Source organism: Octodon degus, unplaced genomic scaffold (genome assembly GCF_000260255.1).
Source record: "Octodon degus isolate 3935 unplaced genomic scaffold, OctDeg1.0 scaffold00047, whole genome shotgun sequence".
Classification (NCBI taxonomy): domain Eukaryota; kingdom Metazoa; phylum Chordata; class Mammalia; order Rodentia; family Octodontidae; genus Octodon; species Octodon degus.
This window is the reverse complement of record NW_004524623.1, coordinates 3,685,065-3,708,045: the sequence shown is the minus strand read 5'-3', so window position 1 is coordinate 3,708,045 and position 22,981 is coordinate 3,685,065. Positions and strand designations below refer to the sequence as shown.

Here is a 22,981-nt window from a genome sequence, read left to right as displayed (position 1 = left end):
TTGTGTGTGTGTGGCCAGCTCAGCCCACCAGGGGGCGGGCAGGCTGGCATGTGGTGCTGGGGGATTGAACCGAGGTCCCTGTGCTTTGCTTTGCTTGGCTTAGCTTGTTCTAAGTAGGTGCTTTAGACCACTGAGCCATCTCACCAGCCCCTGTTCATTATTCTTCAAATATCACATAATAACATCTCTATGCCTTTATCCATGTAATTATTTTGATTAAAAAAAAATAACTTGCTTCACCTTACTGGCCATTAAAAAAATAATAATAAAAATTTCCTATGCTTCCCTAACTAGAATAAATGCTCTTTTATCACACTGCCTATCAGTACCTCAAAATACGTATTACTGCAACAATAAACAAGTGTTTACAAGAGCAGCACCTCATAGCACTAAGCTTCATAAAACATTCAGAGATAGGTCAATATTTTAAACTACTGCTACATAAAGTGCCAAGTTTGGAAAACTAGAAAATAAAATAAGCTAGCCATTTTAATTCAAAAGATTATACGTGAAAAGGAAAACTGGTTTTATGTTGTGGAAATTTTGACTTTTAAATAATAAAATTATAAAACAAAAGAATTCATGGTCACAGAATTTTCACACATTAATCCTAAACAATACAGGACACAGCAACATCTCTATACTCTACAAGTCCTACACCAATTTTATCCTAATTTGATGCCTGTGAATGATTACCTTAGTTGTACATGTGGCACGTAAGGGCTCAACAAGCCGATCCAACCTTTGTAGCACTGCACTTGGACAAAGTGTAGAGAGTCTCACCAACATTAAAAATGTTAACATCTATAAAAAAGAAAATTCCGCAAAATTTAAGCAATATTTTTCTAAAGAAAACCCCACATTCTGACAAATATTTTAGAAGGAAAATGACTACCATGCAAATAAAAAAAAGCTTTATTTTCATGTAACCTGCGTTCAAACTCACAGATTTGTCTCAAACGTTATCTGAGGTACGTGTTAGCGACCTCAACTATCATGTGGTCCTAGAACACAGAACTAAAATTATGGTTTCCAATCCTGGCTATATATTAGAATCACCTGAGATGCTTTTGAAGGCAACATATCCCTTCCTCAGCCCCACGCTCTGAGTTTTATTTAACTTGTCAGGATAGGGTCTTAGATTCGGTATTTTTTAAAAAGCTTATATACAACCAGATTAGGAAGTCATTCAATCAGAAAATTACTCAACTGGAAGAAAAGCTTTGACGTAAGTTTTTAGCAAATTTTTAGAAGAGAAGTATTATTCAGATTAATCCATACAAGCCCTGATAAACCATAATCCCTTTACTCTTGGGCTATAAATTTATAGAATTAAACAAACAGCCTAATTTTTTATTATTTGGAAATTCTCTTCAGTAAATGTTGGGAGGGTCATGTCACTACTACACATGGAAACATGAAAGAGTTTTGCTAGTATGGCTCAATTTCTGTTCAGTCAGTTTTGCACTGAAGGGCCAAAGACCTTAACATATTTTTCAAATTACCTTTCTACTGTTTCATTTAAAATGGAAATATTAAGTTACCAAAGTTAGTGCTCCAACCCTAAGAAGCAATGACTTCTCTCTAGCTGCTTCTACATTTGCTTTGTATATATGAAAATATTTATACTATTCTCCAACAAAATACTTTTAAAAAAATATTTATTTATTTATTATTTCAGGGTCTCACTACATAGATTCTAACTCTTAATGATCCTCCTGTTTTCAGCCTCCCAAGCACTGGGCTTACAGGCACATGCCAACATATCCAGTCTCAGTCACCTTCTCAGCACGCCCCGGGGGCATGGCACATTGGGGAATCGAACTCCAGTCCCTGTGTCTGCCTAAGCAGGTGCTTTACTCCACTGAGCTATCTAAAATTCTTGATAAATAAGATATTATAGTGAAAAACAAAAATCATTCAGGTAAACGTTCAAATCAGTCCCAAAGACAGCCCAATAAAATCAAGACAATACAGGGAAACTTAGAAAATCCCCTGTGGTTTCAACTACAGATCAACATCAAGAACAACCAAAAAACCCAAATTTTATACTTGGAACAGCAAAAACTGTCTGGCCTCCTATTTTGAAGGAAAGGATCAAGGTATGGAGTAGTCACACGGCAAAAGCATTTCCTAAAATTTGTTCCTTCAATAAAAGGTTGTTGATTTTTTTTGTATATCAAGTGATACCACAATGCCTATTTTTTGCATATTATAGCTTATAAGATGCTTACAAAACCTTACAAGACAACTCAATATTTCGCTTAACCCATATAAGTAAACTACAAGGATAAAAAAATGCTATAAGTGAAGATCTGTTCTAAAATATTCCATAAAGTCACAAACACCTTACCTTAATATCATAATGGTCCTTCAAACCATCTTCAACATGATTTAGAAATTCAAAGATGTCCAGCCTATCAAGACAGCTGTCCAGAAGTGTATACATACACTCAAAGGAGGCCTTTCTAATACTCAGACCATCATCAACTGTGTGTTTAAATGGGCCCATTTCTACCTATTAAAACAAAAAAGAATGTGCAGATGTGACATTTAAAAGTAACAGAAAAAGCTCAGATAAACAGTGCAATATAACTTACCTCTCTTATAAGCTCTTTTCTAACTTTTGTTTCATTATAAAGATGTGGAAGAACAGTATCCAAAAGATCCCTTATTAGTGAGGGCTTGTTTATGCGCTGCTGAATTAAATGTGACCAAAGCTACTCTTCTGACATTCAAATCTGGATCTTCCAAAGTTTTTAGGAAATCACCTGAAAAAATCCATAGTTACAGTAAACTGAAGATAAAGATACACTAAATTGAGTTTATTATTGTTGATGTCACTATAATTCCTTCAATGAAAGAACTTGATGAAATACTAAATGAATTACAAAAGTTTATTTTGGCAGCAGGGAAACTACCATTTTTAAAGCTGAGTATATTTTCAATTGATAATCTACTCTCAGTATCTACAACGCAAAGCGTATATAAAAAAAGACACAATAACAAATTTTAAAGTTTTTCCTTATAGTTTACTGAAAATAAGTAAGATAAACACCAAACAAATCCACTGTCTAAAAAAAGAGAAATACTATTTTAACATGTATACAATTCATCACATGACAGAAATGTGCCTCCAAAAACCCTTTTCGGTCAACACAGAAATACATGAATTTATCAGACATAAAGGCATAAAAGAAACTTGAAACCAAATGTGACAAATGCCAAAGACAGCACCTAACTACCTTAAAAACAGATTTAAGTCTATTTCTTTTTGCAAATGAAAAGAAATTACAGATGGTGGTCTAAATCATTTTACCTATGAAAAGTACAACTTTAGGCAAGTACTTTAGAAAAAGCCTTTGTTTCCTAATTGATAAAATGAGGATTATACATTTAGGGGTACTGAGCAGAATAATCTGTAATCTGTTGCAGAGCATCTAGGACAGCCCACGTATGCATAGGTTGCTTCCTTACATGATCTCAATTCTATTATCAGCAATCTCTTAGGATACAAACAGAATGCAGAAGAGGTAAGAGAAAGTGCTCGTTTGAAATGCAGTAATTTTACAAAACAAGAAGAAAAGATTTCACATACTATACATTGGTAAACTCAATAATGACACTCAAGATAGCTCCAGCATTAAACAACAAAAAATGTTTAGAAGACAGTATGGCTTTAGAAGCAATCTAATCCACCCATTTGTATAACTGCTAAACTGGTGGATTGAAAGAGTAACCAGAATAGAGTATGCATCTGTCTGCTTTTGGTAAATTACCTAAAGTAGTATATCATGGACAAATGGTACTGTGGATTAAACTAGTTGTCCCCATTCCTCCATGTAGGAATTTCCATTTTTAAAGGATTTCCTAGGTGGTTCTGACATTCAAATAGCCAAATTATAAACAAGATGGTAACTCAATTACAAGAACCATCTGGTTGAGGAACAATAGCAATTATGTACACTGACTGCTGTCAACTTGGAAAGATCCCTTTAGGGATGTGGCACAGGCCTTTTCCTTTGTCCTATCACGCATAATACCAAAATGTGAGTAAACATATCAAAGTGGAAAATGAAAGGTAGCAACGGAATGAGGAACAGCATCCACTTCTATGTGAGTTTCCTTTTTCTGAAACAGCAATCTCTTCCTACAAAAATTTAAAGTGCTCATCCCTTCCCCTTTTCTGGCACACTGCAAATGGCACGAAGCTAGAAAGCTTCTTTGTCATGTCCCTCTAGTGTCTCTGTTGGTACCTCCATTCTCTTATCCTCAGGAAAGCACCAAACTTAAATTCTGAGGGTTTAGGGGCTACTACCAATCCAGGAAAAACTGATGAAAAATAAACACAAAGTTACAAAACTATACGCAGCACTAAAAACTAATTCTTGTCTTTTTGGAAATACAGATGCCTCTAGTTTTACTTGGGCACCACCTCCTAATTTTCTGGGCAATGTTTTTGTTGTCCTAAGGTTGTTTCCAACCTATATGGGTCATTTCTACCAGTCCCCTTGGAAGTTGGAAGATTACAAACCATGATCAAAAACAGCGATCCTAACAGTGCAAGTGACATTTATGATCAAGATGTAACTTCTGACTGGTTAGACAGAGCTAGTGTCTTTTGCTTATTAGAATTAGTCATCCCCAAATTGTGATATCAAGTATGTAAGTTGACTCTAAAGATATACTGGCTCATTTGCTAATTTCAGTTACTTGTAAACTTATCAAGTAAAAATTTCAAGCTAAGCAAGTAGAGTAAAACCAAATGTAATTCTCTGAAGTTGTAACACCAGATAATAAAGGTAAGAAAATAAGTTATTATCAATCTTTTAAATAAAACAATTATCTACAAGTATTTTTATTCCTTATCAAGAGAAACAAAACTCATTTAAGAGTTCCTTAACAATATTCTACTTTTCCTCAAAACGGTCAGTATGTTTATCTTTGTTTTCACTCACCTATGCAATTCTTTAACAGTGGATCGATAGGTTGAGGATGATCAGAAATAGTAAACTTTACAGCTGTAACCACTGAGCTTCGGGCATATGATGAGCCTAATTTTAAAAAGAATGGCAAGATTATTGGCTAATTCGCTAAAGCCCATGGGCACCATTTCCAGACCACTTCACATAACACTGGTGTCTTCAATGCTTTAATGTTCTTTTGGGCCAAAAAAAAGTATTTATGCCTCTCAAGATACTAAAGGAGTAAAGTTTACTCACCATATGAAATATAATCCCATTAGATTTCAAAAGAAATAATTTCTTCTGTGAAGAAGAGGACCTGGGAAAGCAGCAACAGAGGAACTAGCCCTCACAGGGAAACTAGTTAATTTCGTAAATAACTTGTAAAATTTTTATTTTTAATTAAAAAAGAAATCAATATTAAAGAATAAGCAGATATTACTACCTTCTAGTTGTCTGAATATAGTACACACTGCTAAATCTGAAACCACTTTTGTGCTTTCAACAGAATTACTTTTACCAATTTTAATACTAGTAATAGTAGGCTCTTAATACTAATTCAAGAGCATCATCATTTCCAACTTTAAGATAAAACAGTAATTACTTTTCTAAAATAAAAATTATACATCTATAAAAATTATAATCTACCCTTCTAAACAAAATGTCATTTGAATATAACTGCATTACAATATGGCACTACTTTTCATCATATACTTAACTTTTACATATAAGAAAACACAGATATGGCTTAACTTCTTCACTGATCTTTTCAGGTAACCAACTAGCAATTTTTTTAGGTAAGAAAATCTAGATACTCACCTGATATCAGATACCCTTTAAGCCGTGGAAGGAGAGTTTCTGGGTCAATTAGAGTGAGTTTTCCTAGACATTCAGCAACAACATTTCTGGTACCTTCCTCCGCACACTCACAATGCTTTAGTAAGAGGGACCAGATATTTTCAACATATGGTTTAAGGCCCACCACTGATGCAGAGCTAATAATCTCCTTCAAGGAATGAAGCAGAAGATACTGCCTTTTCGGTTGACTGGTTATTTCTTGCAAGACAAATGGCAGATATTCTGGAAGATTGCCCACACTGATGCTGCCCAGTGCATACGATGCAGCTGATTTCACTTCTTCACTAGGAGACGAAAAAGCTTCCAATATTACAGATTTTAGTTCCAATTGACCACTTAAGTCAATATGATGCCCAACTTCTCCAAGAGAAAGGAGAGCTAAGAGGCGAATGGAATCTGTAGACCTCGAGTTCTTGACATCTTGAATAAACTGACCTACTACAGCTGGTCCCTCCTTGGGACATGCTCGGGTAAGAGCAGCTACACATTTGGCAATGGAATAGTATGACTGCTTATGAGTGAGAGCTGTGCTCTGAGAGTAAACTGGACCAGTCAGCATGCGCAGCAAATCCATGTATCCTAAATTATTTGTTCCAGTAACAACTAGAGCTTGGAAAAAGTCTAGCATGGCACTAAGAGCTCCGCCCTGCAATAAGGGTGATCTTACAAGTCCAATAAGTTCATTGAGAATAGATCCACTTATCTTTGAAAGGGAGGAGGGATACACTTTTGCCAGGGTAGTAAGAAAGCTGATAGCCATCTGTGAAACATGCATATCACTTTCACTAATAAGAGGTGGGAGCTCATCTAGAACGGCATCAATCATGGCAGCTGTCAAGCTGTCACTATAGTTTTTAATTAGAATATCTAGGGCAGACAAGGTTCCCAGTTTCAAAGCTCTCTGGTTTTTCCTGAGAAATGAAGCAAGAATAGGAACCCCCTCTCCCAGGACAGGCCTCAAGTCTATCTTCAAAGGTGACCCAGCAATCAGTGTCAATGCTTTCACTGTTGTTAACCGGGTAATTTCGTTCTTTAATCTTTCCAAGAAAATCTGAAGTGTATTAGGCAAATCAGAACCCAAATTGTCTCCAAGGTTGCAAATAATTTGTCCCATACAGGAAATAGCCCTTTCCTTGACTTCTTGATCAATGTCAGCTGCCTTTAACCTTTTAATGGTACATGTAAACAAATCTTTGATGTAAGGAGTTGCATCAAACGAAGAAGGCTGATCTAAAGGACGAATTACTTTGACAAGCTGCTGAGTAACAAGAAGTGCTTCAGATGTAATCTTGTAAAATGGGTCTCCAACACAAGCCACCACTGGAGGGACCAAAGCCTGAACATGAGGATGGAAGACTTGAGGAGAGTGGTTACAGAGGATCACGTATAAGCATGACAAAGCATCAATCTTCAAATTCGATGAGCTGGATTTATCATTTAGTGAGAAAATAATTCCTAAAAGTCAAGGAAACAAATCTCATCATTTCTGTGCAGTTTCAAGAAAAAATTAAATCAACCCCTAAAACTTGAGGGAAACTGTTAAAAGCTCCCACCTTCATCATTATCTCTAAAATGAAATAGAAATGTGTAGTAGAAAAACACAATCTATAATAAATATTAAGGTCAAACATTTTAGATTAAAATTTTAAACTTTTTACTTGGAAATTTCTAACTTCATATTTTTGCAAGGTGCTTATAGACAAAATTCCAGAAGCAAGTTGTTACAAATTTTCTTTTTAAAGGAAACAATTATTTGAGCTTATCTAAGTCATACAATAAGAAGTCCATTATAAATCCTCAAAAAACTTTCGTACCTGGTACAAGCACAGGAATGTGTTGTGTTAGGGCACCAGGTAATACATTTACCAGTTCAGTTAACATGTTAAAACAACATTGTCGGGTCTTCACACTTTTTTCTTTCATCTGTTTGTGCAGAGCTTTAACGATGTTGGGAACCTGTAATTATCACATACTCATTAACTGGTTCATCCACTGGTATTTCTTCAATCCACTTAGAATGAATTATGAGAAATAAGGAGTAAAGAATTTTTTTAGGGAGTACACTAAGATATTTCTAATATAGTTCTACTACTACAGCTAAGACTGACATAAAAACTAAGTTTGTCTAATCAGTGTTTCTTTTCCTTCCACTTCGTTGTTACAATGAAAACTACTTCAAAGGTAGCTAAGAAAGTCAGACATCTGTTAGAAACTTTGCTTTTTTAGTCAGTAAAATTTAAATATGGTGTGTACTGACAAATAGTCTGGATGTCAGACTGACATCCCTCTAAAATCCCTCAACAAAGAAACTGAAAACAAAAGCAACAAACAAGAGCACTACACAGACACAAAGTCAAAACTGTGAAACTAGAAACACATCACACAATTTCCCAGACCATTATCAGAATGTCTGAGTTGACTAAATACCCAGTGTTTAGACACTTTACAATGTATTCTTTGGCAGTATTTGAAAACAAGATGGAGTATATGTTTTCCACACCCTGGTTTGATCTCTTTCAATGTATGTTTTGTAATCCATAAAAAATGGACCATCCAGAATCCACAGAGCTTCCACAGGAGTTACATGTGACAGGAAAATGCCTTACATACTACTCAATAAAAGGGAACTGCATAGTTCTATTTACAGATGGTTAAGCACTTAAGCTATGTACCAGGAGCTGTACACTGAACCTATACACAGATCATTTCATTTCTCATTACCCTAGGTAGATGTCTCAAAATTACATATTGAGAAAAACTAGGTTCAATAAAATGAAAACTATCCAAGACCATACAACTAAATTAGGAGTGAAACTGGCCCCCCAGCTTTAAGAATTTTTCATTTACATCTAAGATGAAAGTTGTTTTCTTGAAACTTAAAATAATTTTAGAATTGTTTATCAAGAAAAATCAAGAATACAAGACCAGGTAGACTGGTTTATAAATTAATACGAACATCCACTAACTTCTATACAATGATAAGATAGCCTAGAACTTTCTCCTTTCTGAAGGTTTTCTAGAACTCACACAAAAGCATTTTTTAAAAACATCTCATCTCCTATCTTGATGTTCTTAAACACACTTGAAACCAACCTGACTCTGAAGCATCGTCAGTGGTGTTTCTCCCTGCTCCATCGCATCAGGGTCACACAGCCAACTTTGCACAGGACGAGTTTGCTTCAGAAGAGAGAGGTACGCATGAAAAACATCTGCCTTTACATTCTCTTCCCTCTCTTTAAATCTCGATATGAGTGCAGGAGACACTGTCTTGTAGAACTCCGGAAGCATCTCGTGCCTCGTGCTGACCACGGCATCCAGACACTTGGCCGCCGCGCGCCGCACCTTCCAGCTCATGTCATCGTCATCACTGTACTCGTCATCACTCCCTGGGAGAAGGTGCAATGCAGGCAAGTTGTTAACACAGGCATCTTCTAATTCAGATCTAGTCTTAGCCAACGCAGTTAATCTAAGTTCGACAAAGTCAGCAACAGGTTTAAAAACTACAACATGAAAGAGATGCAGAACTTCCTACTTAAATAAATTTATACATAATTAACTTTAAAAGAGGATTTTTTGGGGGGGAGGGGGCAGAACCAGGGATTGAACTCAGGCCCTTGCGCCAAGCTATCTCCCCGGCCCCTAAAAAAGGATCTTGATTGAGTCTAACATGCTACAATATTCTCAGTTTTGGTGGGTAATGGCTGCTTAACTTGTAAAAGCCTCAAAACCATTAATATGTTAAACTCTTTGGACTATAATTCAAAGGACTCATACTACAAGAAACTCAAGACAAAGGGAGGGAGAATTTATAAGTTAAATCATGAAATGGATCTCTGGCTATAAATTATGTTACAAAAAGAATAGTTACTAATCCTTTTATAATTTCCTAGGGGTTGCAGAGGTGGAAGAATTCTGGCATCAGCTTTTTCATTAAATCTGCCGATGTGTTATTAGGAAAAATACACACATGCTCAACCTGTCACAATTTTATCTTAATTTTTATGCTCATTATTATAAGAAAATGTTTTCTACTTAACAGAGTACCACGGTCTACAACTCCTACTGTTAAAGCTAAAAAATATATCATTAAGAACATTATTTCTCTTATGTGTACTTACTAAGATAACTGGTGTATATAAAATAACCAAAAAAAAAAAAAAATTCCTTCTAACACTATTAAATTGACCCACTTGGGTAAAAATTCAGGATGGTAGCACAAGTAACAGTCTTCATGGCAGTCTAAAACTCTAGGAAATACAAAGTTTTCCAGCTTACACTTACTTTATTCCATTTTATCACATTGTGAGATAATTCAAACACTGCTAAACACATGCAATAGGTTCATTCACCAATGTCTATTTAAATAAGTTAAAAAATACTGCCACAATAGACTATTCATTTAAGGGAAAATAAACCTACAAGTTCTTTCTTTTGTCAATACACAATGGGAACTGTATCCTAGCAATTATAAACTTTACTGAATCAAGAGATTGAATTTTCTAATCTTCATGAACAAGCCTGCACTGTAGTAAATTTTTAAAAAGTCACAAAGTTATTAAATGTCATAAAAGAAAAAAATAGTGAAAAAGGGAAACAAGTAATTCAAATCAGGAAAAACTGTGGTGAAAGGGTGTGACAGAAGGAATTAAATGACTTCAAAGTCTTTTTACCTAAAAAACTAAAAAGAATGGAGGTGCCATTCTGAGATGGCAAAAAAAAAAAAAAAAAAATCAATCAAAAGAAACAGATTTGGAAAGGGATAGGAAGATTTTAGCTATGTATAAACCTGGAATGTAGCAAAGATAAAATCTGGGGTGTCAGTGTGATGACACTGAAACTAGGAGACTAGATGAAATCAACAAAAAAACTACAAGTACAAGAGGTCAGCCCAAGAATTCAGAGCTGGAATATTGCAAGTTTGTGGTGATTAAGATGAGAACAGGAGACTGAGAAAGAGGGATCACAGAGACAGAACTAAAACCAGGTTAAGCATTGTGTTCTAGAATCTAAATAAAGAAAAGTTGCTGAGTCTCAGTAACAAAATCAAGTATCTCCAAGCCATTTGCAATCTTATCCAACACTGAAGAACTAGGCTCAAAACAGAAGGGGAGGGGCCAGGGAGATAGCTCAGTAGAAAAAGCGCTTGTGCCTGGCCAGTACAAGGGCCTGAGTTCAAATCCCTGATTCAGGGAGGGAGAAAAAAAAAAGGGGGGTGAAAAAGGAACTAACAGTATTTATCTGAAGAGTTCTGCTATAGAAGAGAAAACATGGCATACTAGATGGGCGATGGGAGGTTTCTGCAGTTTCAAAACACAAGCTACATTATGTAACATTACATAAACTAAAAGAATCAACTAAAAGTACTAATCCATTATTATATATCCCAATACAAATAGAATCAACGAAACAGAACCACCTCCTATGTTCTTGCTAGGTCACTCTTTCTAGAATAAATCTACAAAGTACAGTGTGAAATCAATCTTATGAAGCCTCAGAAATATTTTTAATTATTCACAAATAATTCATGACAATAATAATTACACTGGGCCTCAAAATTTAGTAGTATGAATAAAACTCAAAACCAAACTTCTCTGAATGTGTATTTTTTATTCATTTTAATGAGAAAATAAAATAACAATGAAACCATTTCAAAACAGGTTAGTAGGACAGTCAATAATTTATACACTGAATAATGTCTTTGTAGTGGTTTGAATGTGTACTTCTGAATTCAACTTTTTATTTATTGTTTTTGAATTTTAGGGAAGGGTCTACAGGAAGTTTAGGGTCTCACTATTAGATCAGACTCGTGATCCACCCATTTACAGCCTACCAAGAGTTGGGATTACAGGCATGCACCACCATACCCAGTCTCAACTGTTGTCTCAGCACGCCCCAGGGGCCTGCTCGGGGACCGAACTCCTGGCTCCTGGCCTGCTTGCAGGTGCTTTAATCCGCTGAGCTATTTGGCCAGCCGAGATTCAACTTTTTAAAAAACACAAATTTAGCTGCTTAGAAAAATAAGCTGGGCATGGTAGCACATGCTGTTATCCCAGCAATATAGAGGCTGAAGCAAGAGTACCTTTGCAAATTCCAGTCCAGCCTGAGTTACAAAATGAGCCCTAGGCCAGCCTTTACTGCACAGCGAGACCCTGTCTCAAAAAGACAAAAAAAAAAAATTAAAAAATAAAAAAACCTAGAAAATTTGAATACAAAAGAAGAAAATCATGTTTCTAGTAAAAATCACCTCCATTCCACCAGGGCTTTCAAAAATTCAACAAATAAGATTCCTTTTAATTTCAAATACCTTGGTCATCATCATCAGCACCATCAGCATCCATAGCATTTTCATCTTCATCTTCATCATCATAATTGTAATTTGGATCATAAGTAAGATATTTAAGACAAATGTTTATAATGGTAGAAACATGAGGATATACTTCCTTAGGACATCTGAATACAAAAAAGAAGAGCTGCTTTAAGTAACTATTTTTCTCCTTGCTTCAGTCTCTGCTACACTTCATTAGCAGTAACATAGGAACATAGCCCCCAATCATTTGAAAAATATTTACAGATTACACAAATTTTAAGATAAACTTCCTCCTTCTGCATTTAACTTTGTTATGGAAAAGATGAGGTAGTATACAGAAACAATGGTATATGCTCTAACTTTTCAACATGAAAACCAAGCCCAGAGGAATGTGCTCTTCAGCAACTAGGACGACTTGTAAAAATGTTGGTTCACATTCATCTAGCTTATTTTCTAGACGCATGCCCGAGCATAGAACACATAAATGCCCACAGGGTCAACCAATAAAGTAATAAATCATTTTCATTAAAGGCATTGATAGGAATCCCACAATTTAAAATATTTCATTTTAAAAGCATTTCTGAAAGCCAGAAATAGCAAGGAATACTGCCTTCTAGTGCATGAACATTTTTTTTTAAGCTTAAAAAAATCAAAGTCTGTAATTGAGAATTAAGAATTACTGCCCTAGAAAGACAAATGTAACAAATCTAAAATAATGGTTAAAAATAATAAAACTTTCTATGTATTTATGAGATCATTAATTTACCTCTCTCAGGACAGACATTATACTGACAACTCTCTTCCTTTCTAAAGAGTCAAAATAAATCTAAAATAAAAAATGCCTTCTCCAGGTTCTTTATAAAATCTTAATGAGAGAGAAACATTTTCAAAATAAATGGGATGACCACATTTCATTTTAATATTGAGATGACATTTGATTCAAATTTTATATTGGCTATCAGTTACTGCCTAATGAAATAAAGCTCAGTGTGGTGTTTCATGTCTGCCTATAAGGAGAATAGCTGTGAGTTTGAAACCAGCCCAGGCTACATAAGAGTTCAAAGTCAGCCTGAACTGTACAGCGAGATCCTGTTTAGATAGACAGATAAACAGATAAAAAAAACCATATTTGAAATCCTATAAGCTGTTTTTCCTTACATACCGAAACTAGACTTTAATTACTTAAAAATTCTCAAAAAATAATTTCTGAAAAACTTACCTTCGCACAAACGATTCAAAGGCTTGAATGCAGTACTCTCTTAATTCATCATCATCTACATTACAAAATTTTACGACCAAAGGAATTATCTTCTCAAGGTATTCACCTAAGAAAAGTACGTTTTTCTTAAAATCATGCATTATTTTTTGACTTAGACATAGTTTTAAAATATTTTAGAATTTCTTACCTATCCTATGACCAGCTTGCCTACTAATAGCAGCAATACACTGTATGTAAGTTCTTGTTGTTGACATGGAATCATTTTTGGATAACTCTGACAACAGATGTTCAATAAGATCTACAAAAACTATATTTCCACAGCTCATAACCAGATGGCCAAGAGCTATAATGGTTCTTTTCCTCACTGCAAGTCTAGGGCTGGTCAACTGGGGAAGTAGACAGGTCAGAATTGAAGGATGAAAATTAACAAGAAGTCCTCCTTGCCTTATTAAAAAAAGAAAGAAAACAGCAAATGAATTTAAGCATTACTAAAGCACTGAGCATTACTAAAATATCTGGCCTCTGAACTCAATGTAAATATGCAGACAATAAAGCAGTTAGACAAAACCACATTCAGAATGAATAAAAAACTGAACATTCACTGTATCTATCAATGCAACTGAAAACCTATGCTAAATAAATGCAGCTCTAAATTTATTACCCCCAAATAACTCCTAGAATGTACATCTATATTCTGTGTTGCAGAGTATCTAACCAACTAACTAGGAAAAGCACCAGATTAAAAAAAAAAATAAAGATCTTATCACATTTTCCCTTCCACAATTTTCTCTATTGATTATAGTTTTTTTAGGGGATTCCCAACACTTAGAACCTCAGGATCTCTTGACTTCTCCCTCTCTCTTGTCTTTTCTACTAAATATCAAAATTCATTGATCATACTGGACTAAAGTTATACTTCTAGATCACCTCATGAAGTACAGTTCAACGAGTAAGTAGTAATCAAACATCTGTATGTGCTAAAACTGTAATAGGTATTAAATCACAACCAGGACAATCATTTTTATCAAATTAAGTATAAATTCCCATATACCTCAAAGGATCCTAATCTATCAGAATAATTTTCTGCTACTTTTCTATTCATCTTATAATTGGAAAACTAAAATACATTGTTTCCCACTTCAATAGTACTTAGACTGATGGATTCTTCACCTGAGGACATCTACTTAATAAAGTGCTAACCATTCTTCCAAATTCAATACAAATGTCGCTCCTTCCATTAAAAAAACTTTCCTGAATGTACTTGTTAGTCTTTAGTACCATTCTACCTTTATACATATCTGTGTTCTTATTTCCTATAGTGAGGCATAAAGTCTTTGTATGGTAACAAGATGACAGTTCTATACTACATGTTTTTCTATATACTCTCATTTGAAGGTACTCAATTATTTTTAAATTGAACTGAATTAGTCAAGTAACATTCACAAGTAATTATAGTTCACTAATAACTACAGAATAAAGGATAAACTGAAATTGACAGGTTTTTTAAGGTATTTTCTCCTAAGAGCTGCTCAGGTCTGCCCATTTTCTCTCCAAGTTTGACTTGCAAGTGAAAGTGGTACTAGAAAAAATGAATGCCAAGTTTCTTCCTTACAAAAAATGAACTTTGAACATGGTTGTAAGATTTTAATTACCATCTGTTTAACTAGAATATTTGCAACTCCCATCAGCACACCTTATCTAAGTAGATCACTGCATGTTAGCATACAAATTAGAACACAATCATGGTGAAAAACTATAAATCACAAGCTATACAACTGTATTACTATTGTATTACTACTGTGTTATGCGAACCACATACCACAGGCTTGCTATACAGTATCATCTAAGTAAAATCAGCTTGTTTCCCATCATCCACACATTTATAAAATAACTTAAATGTGATTAATTTTAGACCAAATTTTACATTTAACAAGAAATTTTTAATAAATGAAATAATATTTATGTTACCACTAGTGGAAACAATGGGCCTATTTACCTGCTCAACATATCAGCCATAATATCCAAGGCTTCTAGCTGTACAGAGACATCTTCTTGCTTTGCTATTGCACTTGTAAGACGTCCAGTAATCTTTTTACATACATTTGCAGCTAATGCAGAACCTGTATAAATAATGAGGTAATAATAATTTCATGTCAAGTATGCTGAATTCTACCTTATGATCATGGTCATTACCAAATATCAAATGATTCCAAAGATGGCTAAGACACTTAGAGAGATCCATGCCAAAGAAATACATATTTTAAAATAGGAAGTTTTTCAGTAAAATAACTTAGTAAATATAAATGAGAATTACAGTTAATAACTATAGAGGGGCACAGAAAATAGGGCAAACAAAATACATTTAACAGACTTCACTAGATAACTGACCGTTGGCCATATGGCTAGTAGTACCTTTAACATATATACTGGTAAAAATGAAAAAAAGCAATGAGTTCTCCCTATTTGAGAATTCTTTGCTAGTAACATATTCTTTTTAATATTTGTGAAATAAAATCACAAGCATGTACCCCAGTACTTAACAGCTTCTTTTAAAAAAATAGCCACAACTTCTAATAAGGTCCTTTGCAACAAAGAGATTCCATAATTTCATCATAAAGCAGAAATGTAATTCTAGAACTCACATGTTTTAAAGCAGGCCATCTTTTTTACAACAGAGTGGAAAAACAGAACAAAAAACTGTGAAAGTAAGAATCTATATGGTTAAAATAATTCTTGTTAAAAATCAGAAATCAGGCCATGGAGATAGTTTGGCAGTCTAAGTACCTGCCTCGCCAGAGCAAGTACCCAGATTTGACCCCCAGTATCCCATGAAGTGCCAGCCCTGAGCTGTGCCAACCACCAAAATGGGCATGGTGGTACATGCCTGTAATCCCAGCGCTGGGGAGGCTGAGACAGGAGGATCACTACGAGTCTAAGCTGCGTAGCGAGATCCTGTACGAAATAAATAAAATTTTTAAAAAATCAGAAATCAGCAAAATGCAACCATGTTCCAATGAGGAAAAAAAAAAAGGAAAATATCAATTATTATATACTTTGGAGTTGATGAAATATTTGAAATAAATGACTACTTAAAAGATATAAAATTATCTGGTATGATGCAATGGAAAAATACGTTTGCTATAGAAGCTAATGGAACTAAAACTTCATTCAATTAGGAAGTCAAAACTTTGGGTGGAGTAACCTAGTATCTTTAGATTTCAGTTTCTCCATCTATAAACTGGGGAGAAAGGATGGATGTGGTAGCTATACCTGCAGTCCTAATCCTCAGGAAGCTAAACAGGAAGATCACTGTAATTTGAGGCCAGGCTGGGATACAAAATGGGTTTGAGGCCAGCGTGAACTGCACAGCAAAACCTTTTCTCAAAACACCAAAACAGATCTAGGGAGGATATCAAAATCTCTCATACAGCGGAGGCTTAGACTAAGTGAATACACAATCAGCACTTTGCACAAGTATATTAATATTTGTTAAGTAAATAAATGAAAACACAACTAGATGAAATTATTTATACCAATCGAAATCTCTCCTTAAAATAGGGAGATAAGTGCATCCCATCTACAGATGGGATAGTAACTTGAAGGTGGCTAAGTTTAACAACCACTTAGTAGTCAAGACCATTCTAAAACTTCTATTACCTAGACATTTCTGTCAGAAGCTAAAACATAATTACCTAAAAAAATTATTAATCATAGTTTAAAATTTTAAAATAACCAAGTAGTTATATAAGGCTCAGCTTTAAAGCTACTAGTGAAAACCAGGGTCATAATTATGTTTTTTTTTTTTTTTTTTTTTAGATCAGTTATATATCATCTCCAGCAGATAAACTTTATTGAGTTCAAAATACTTCCAATCACAATAAGAGAATTTCATAGTTCATTTATAAAAATAAACACAACTTTTAAAAATAGAAAAATAGTTCAACATTAAACAATGCTTATTTTTCCATAATTTTACTGAGAAACAAATAGCAATGAGATAGTTTCAAATCAACATAATTATGTCTTAACTGTGTTTTATATTTTATGCAGTAAATTCTGATGCCAAGCAAAGTTAATACTGGAAGTAGAAAGCTAATCAGAATTCAATATTTTGGTTCTCTTTTCATTCATTGTGTAAGTTGGCACATAACTCTAGTTTGTACTCACAGTACAATGTTAAAACTGGCTCTAATAAAAATCTATCAAGTGAGACTCATACTTAATATTCAGTGTTATATTTATTTCCAAGAAAAAATAAGGCTTGTGATTTTTTATTTTTTAAAAACTTTAAAAATATAAAATAAAAAACTTTAAAGGGATTCCTAGAAAGACCTTAGAGGGATAGCTACCTCTCTCTCCTTGGCCAGGAACGGGGAGGCAGGGGGCAGGAAGGAACGACGACACACTACCAATTGGGGAGAAATACCTCCATATAAAAAGAAAAATGTTGTTGCTTACCACTGGAAGCTGGAGGAAGTTCTCCAATTACTGTTTTAAGGCCAATACTTGAAATATCTCGAAGTTGTTCTTTATCAGAAAGCATGTTAGTGCAGAGGGTATCTACAATTGTCTCTACTTGGTATTCTTTCACCTTACTCACTAAAGGACCAAGACTGTAACACAAAGAAGAACTTTTTTAATAGCTAAACACAAAAAATAGAGAAACATGTACATGAAAGTATTAATTTGTTTGGGAGGCTGATGTCAAAGGATTGTTGCGAGTTTGAGACCAGCCTGAGTTACAAAGTGAGCTCAAGGCCAGCCTGAACTACACTGAAGACCTTATCTCAAAAAGACAAAAAATAATAGTCTGCCTAGCAATGTTTAACTACACCATGTATCTATCACAAGGAGTATACAAATAAAAAGTGCAAAATAAATTCTTGACTAATAAACATCTTAAAGTTGGTTTCCAGTTTTCCCTCCACACATCCTTCAAATAAACAGAAAACATGACTAATAAAAAGGCTATTTAGGCATCTGGTGCTAACAAGGTTTATCTACAATGGAACTTCCATCTAATATCACTGTCAGGTTTGACCTTTCTAGCTATATAATGTAAACACCACCTCAGAAACGTAGTCTCTAATGTCCTTGAGTCTCCTTACTTTATGTAACAACAGGTCTTTTGTTAACTGGTTACAACAATCAAAACAAGTGGTAGGTGTGCAATGCTTCCAAGCACTGGGCACACACCTTGTGGGCAGTTATTTTATACATATTGTCCTTGGTTTCCATTATGTCCACTAGCTGAGCCACCTCCTAAAGATGAAGTCTTTCCGTATGTCCTCACCAGTATACACTGCAGCAGGTAAGACTGGCGACTATTCATCAAGAAGTCACTGCGCTCAAGTTTACTGACTAGCGAATGAGGAAGGGCTCTACCTTCTTTAAAATTTTTCTACCAAGTTAGTAAACTTGTAACTATGAAACAGAGAAGACTCACTACCTTGCATAGTTTCTTAAAACTTTTAAATGCAACATGAGTCATCACAGGACAAACGTAACACTCTTAATAAAAGTCACCATTCTAGGCTAGAAAAAGAGTATTTTAAGTGGGAAAGGCAAGTTCTTGCAAAGACCAGAAACTAGAATGGATGAAACACACACTGAAATGAATAAACTACTTTTATTAAAGAAATTTTAAGATTGAAGAAAACAAAAGGCAAGTTCTATCTGCTATTAAAAATAGTTGAAAGTCAACTGAACCACTGTAAAAATGGTATCCCATGCACATACATATCTCTAAAAAAAAATTAGAGAGGGAGTCAAAAGGAAAGCAATGATAAAAGAAAAAAAAATCAATGAAATAGGCAAAAAACATAAAGAAAAATAAAGCCTTAAGTCAGCTCTTCACTGGTAAAACCAACAAATGTCTGGCAGAGATAGAAAATCAAAATTAAGACTGCAAGAAGAATATTTACTGGTGACTGTTTAGGCAGAAAACACTAAGGACTCAACAAAAATTACTCTAAGATACTAAAGATCACAACTGAAAGACTCATTAAAATACAAACTTTTCAAATACTTCTATAGCTTCAACAGGAACTGATACTAAAATGCATAAGGAAATACAAGGGACCTTTAAAAAATATTCTTGAGAAAGGGAGAATGCAAGTGAAGAGCATAAATGCAATTCACTATGTATCCAATTTTTCAACCAGGGCTTGAATTTTATTCTCCAAGAAGTATCTGGCAATTGTCTGCTGATATTGTAGGTTGTCCTGATTGGGGGAGGTGAGATAGGTACTGGCAAACTGCTAATGTCTCACAATACATAGTTCCCACAGCAAGAAATTTTCTGTTTCATGAAGTTGGTAGTGCCAAGGTTGAAAAGTCCTGAACTATGCTAGTAAAATAGCACAGCACAGACAAGTAGATCAAGTGAAGCGAAACAGAATCTAGAAACAGACACACACTTTTAGAGTTAACTGATTTTTTTGGCGAAGATGCCAAAATAAATTAGTAGAAAAAGGAAGGTCTTTTCTATAAATGGTGATGGGACAACTGGATACCCACATTAAAAGGGGTAGGGGTTCAATTTCAGACCTTCCACAAAAATTAATTCAAGATAGATCATAGAATTAAAAGCTAAAATTATGTAAGGACTGCTAGGATAAAAATCTTTGTAAACAAAGATTTCTTGGGACTTAGAAAACCACAAAGAAAAATTTTAACTTACAGATTATATCAAACTAAACTGAATTTTAACCCAAAATTAAACATTTAGGCTTATCAAATTACTAAAAGGGGCTGGGCAAATACCTCAGCCGACTAAAGCACCTGCAAGCAGGCACAGGGGCTGGAGGCTGGGACACACCCCCCCACACACAGTGAGGGCCCTGCCCCCAGGGCACGCTGAGATGGCAATTGAGATTGGGCATGGTGGTGTGTGCCTATAATCCCAGCACTTGAGAGGCTCTAAACAGGCGGATTACTACAAGTTTGATCTAGTTGTGAGACCCTAAACACCTTGTAGACCCTTCCCTAAAAAAATAAAACATTGGTATTATTTCAGGAAAATAATACATACAGTTTGGGAAACAATTTTATTGGAGCTAATCTTTAGTTTCCCCTTTTTAGTGTCATCTATAGTTCATTTTATTTTCCATAATTGTTTTAAATAAAAATTTGGAACGTTTTCAGACTTAATTCTATGGGAACACTAGTAGAAATATCTGTACTAGAATTTTATGTTCCTTACGGTTTCAAATACACCTACAAAAGATTTCTTTTACATTTTGTGGCAAATTATTAAAAAAGTTTTCCAATTTTTTGAATAAAGCTAATAATTTTATTAAGTACATGCCAAATACAATTATAAGCCAAAACATTAAAGTTAAATTGGTTTATTTATATTAGAACACACACACACATACATATTTGTATTTACATATCTATATATTTTGGTACCAGGGATTGAATTCAGGACCTTATGCTTGCCAGGCAGGTACTTAGGCTGCTGAGCTATCTATGTGTAAGTGTCCTGAGTTATAGAAATTTGTTCTGCATGTTTATAAATTCTGCTGACCAAAGATATCTTACTTTTACTTTGTCTTTACAAGCAGATATGAAAACCTATAACCAATTCGTTTTCAAATTTTGAAAAAAAATTGAAACCTTTGTAAGAATCCAAAAAAAGGAGTAATGGGAACATGCATATTTAAATTGACACTAAATATACTTAATGTGATACACAAAATGACATTAATTCCATTGGTTAAGAATGAGATTAAATGTTAGACATTTACTATTAATTCACTATTAGACAGGACTTTTAAATTTGGTCCTCATAAATTAAACAAGAGAATTTACTAAAACTTTGATTTCTCTCGCCCAAATGTGAAAAGCTCCTAGCTTTACTGTACTACCAAAGACAACAAGAATTTCCGTAATTTTAAGGCAAGTCCTCTGTAATCACCATATCATCCATGTTTTAATTGCTGCTATTCTTTCTCAAGGACTCTATCGCTAGTTTTTCTGTCCTTAAATATCTGATTTTTAAGTTTCACCCTCAAGCTATGCTTTAAAGCAAGTGAGAGAATCATAGTTTCTGGAGTTCTCTATAGATGCTTCCTAAGAGTTCAAAGAAATACTGTAAAGAGCACATTATTTTATATTCTGTAAGTTAATACATTGTATGCAACATATGCAAAAACTAAACATTCACTAGTCACCTAAAAATTCTAAAACTGAAACAAAACAAAAACTTCAGAAAGACAGTACAGTATCTACGATAATTACCTATTAATTTTTTTAATTGGGAATGGGGGGAACAAGATAAATACAACTCACCATTTGACAGCTAAATTCTGTACCTCACCATTCTTATCTTCCAACAACTTCAAAATCATTTTCACTACTTTTCTTTCACTATCATCATCCAACTTGATAGAATCTTTCTGCAGTTCTGTCATCAAATCATTTGTAGCCATGAACCTATTAAAAAATTAAAATTTGTTAATTCAAACATTTTAAAGTTTTAATAAAAAACTGATTTTTCAGATCTAATGTTATACTCTTCATTTAGGAGGACATAGTACACTGCAAAACTTCATGTACTTTTAAGTGCTCATAAATTCAAATAACTACTAAGGAAAAAGATAACTGCAGGGCCGGCCAGATAGCTCAGTGGGTTAAAGCACCTGCTTAGGCAGACACAGGGTCCAGGTTTGATCCCCAAGGTGCCACGCCTGCCCCACTCCGGGGGCGCACTGAGACAGTGACTGAATCTGGGCATGGTAGTGCACCCCTGTAATCCCAACATTTGGGAGGCTGAAAACAGGAGAATCACTAGGAGTCCAATCTGCACAGTTAGACCCTGTACTAAATACATAAAATTAAAAAAAGAAAAAGATAACAGTACATACTTAAAAGTCACTGTTCAGATAGGTATTTCAAATATCTTAATATTTTCTTTCAATATATAGATATGCTACATCTCATTGGAAACTAACATTATTCAAAATTATCTTCCCCAGGTTAATTTTGATTTCAAATTTACTAAGATCCTACAATGATTCCTTGTTCATTCTAATTAATACATGACCAGGAGTCATATATTACAAATTATTGTACTAGGAAATTCCCAATACAAACTCCTTTCCTATCCCAACTCTTGTCAAAAGGTACAGGTTTATTTTCAAAATGGTGAAGAGGTGACTCTATGAAGTTGCACCTCCTGACATTTATTCTTCTTTCCTTATGGACCAAAGCCAAAGAAAGGCTTAACAAGACTGACAAAAATCCAGTGATCAATTATCATCCAAGATTCAAATTAAAGGCCTCAATAGAGGTTAAGGTAAATAGTGATGGTTTTTTTCCTCATATACATTACCAGAAAATTTATTACTTTAAATTAAATTTGTAAGCATTTGATGTAATCATATGCAAAACCCTAAGATTGCTTTAAAGCCAAATGAACTTTCTTCATAATTCTTGCCTCCATGAAAAAAATATAATTGAAATATCTACTTGCCATCTAACTAGATCCAGCTTGAGTAAAAACTAGTACTGTTTTATATTCTGTAAATTAATATACTGTAACGTACCATATACAAGCACTAAACATACACTAGTCACTTAAACATTCTAAAAAATGACACAAAACAATCCACAGACAGCACAATGTTT

At 34.4% G+C, this 22,981-nt stretch overlaps 1 protein-coding gene across 1 annotated transcript in view; it reads right to left on the bottom strand.

Moving 5' to 3' along the window:
* The window catches only part of Cand1 (cullin associated and neddylation dissociated 1), a 33,825-nt gene that overhangs the window by 1,077 nt on the left and 9,767 nt on the right, over nucleotides 1-22,981 (bottom strand). The window contains 14 exon segments of the mRNA XM_004632141.3: nucleotides 697-804; nucleotides 2,354-2,518; nucleotides 2,601-2,690; nucleotides 2,692-2,771; nucleotides 4,959-5,054; nucleotides 5,784-7,277; nucleotides 7,637-7,778; nucleotides 8,916-9,208; nucleotides 12,127-12,272; nucleotides 13,349-13,454; nucleotides 13,536-13,792; nucleotides 15,345-15,468; nucleotides 17,807-17,961; nucleotides 21,644-21,787. Of these exon segments, the coding sequence (XP_004632198.1) occupies nucleotides 697-804; nucleotides 2,354-2,518; nucleotides 2,601-2,690; nucleotides 2,692-2,771; nucleotides 4,959-5,054; nucleotides 5,784-7,277; nucleotides 7,637-7,778; nucleotides 8,916-9,208; nucleotides 12,127-12,272; nucleotides 13,349-13,454; nucleotides 13,536-13,792; nucleotides 15,345-15,468; nucleotides 17,807-17,961; nucleotides 21,644-21,787 (3,400 nt within the window).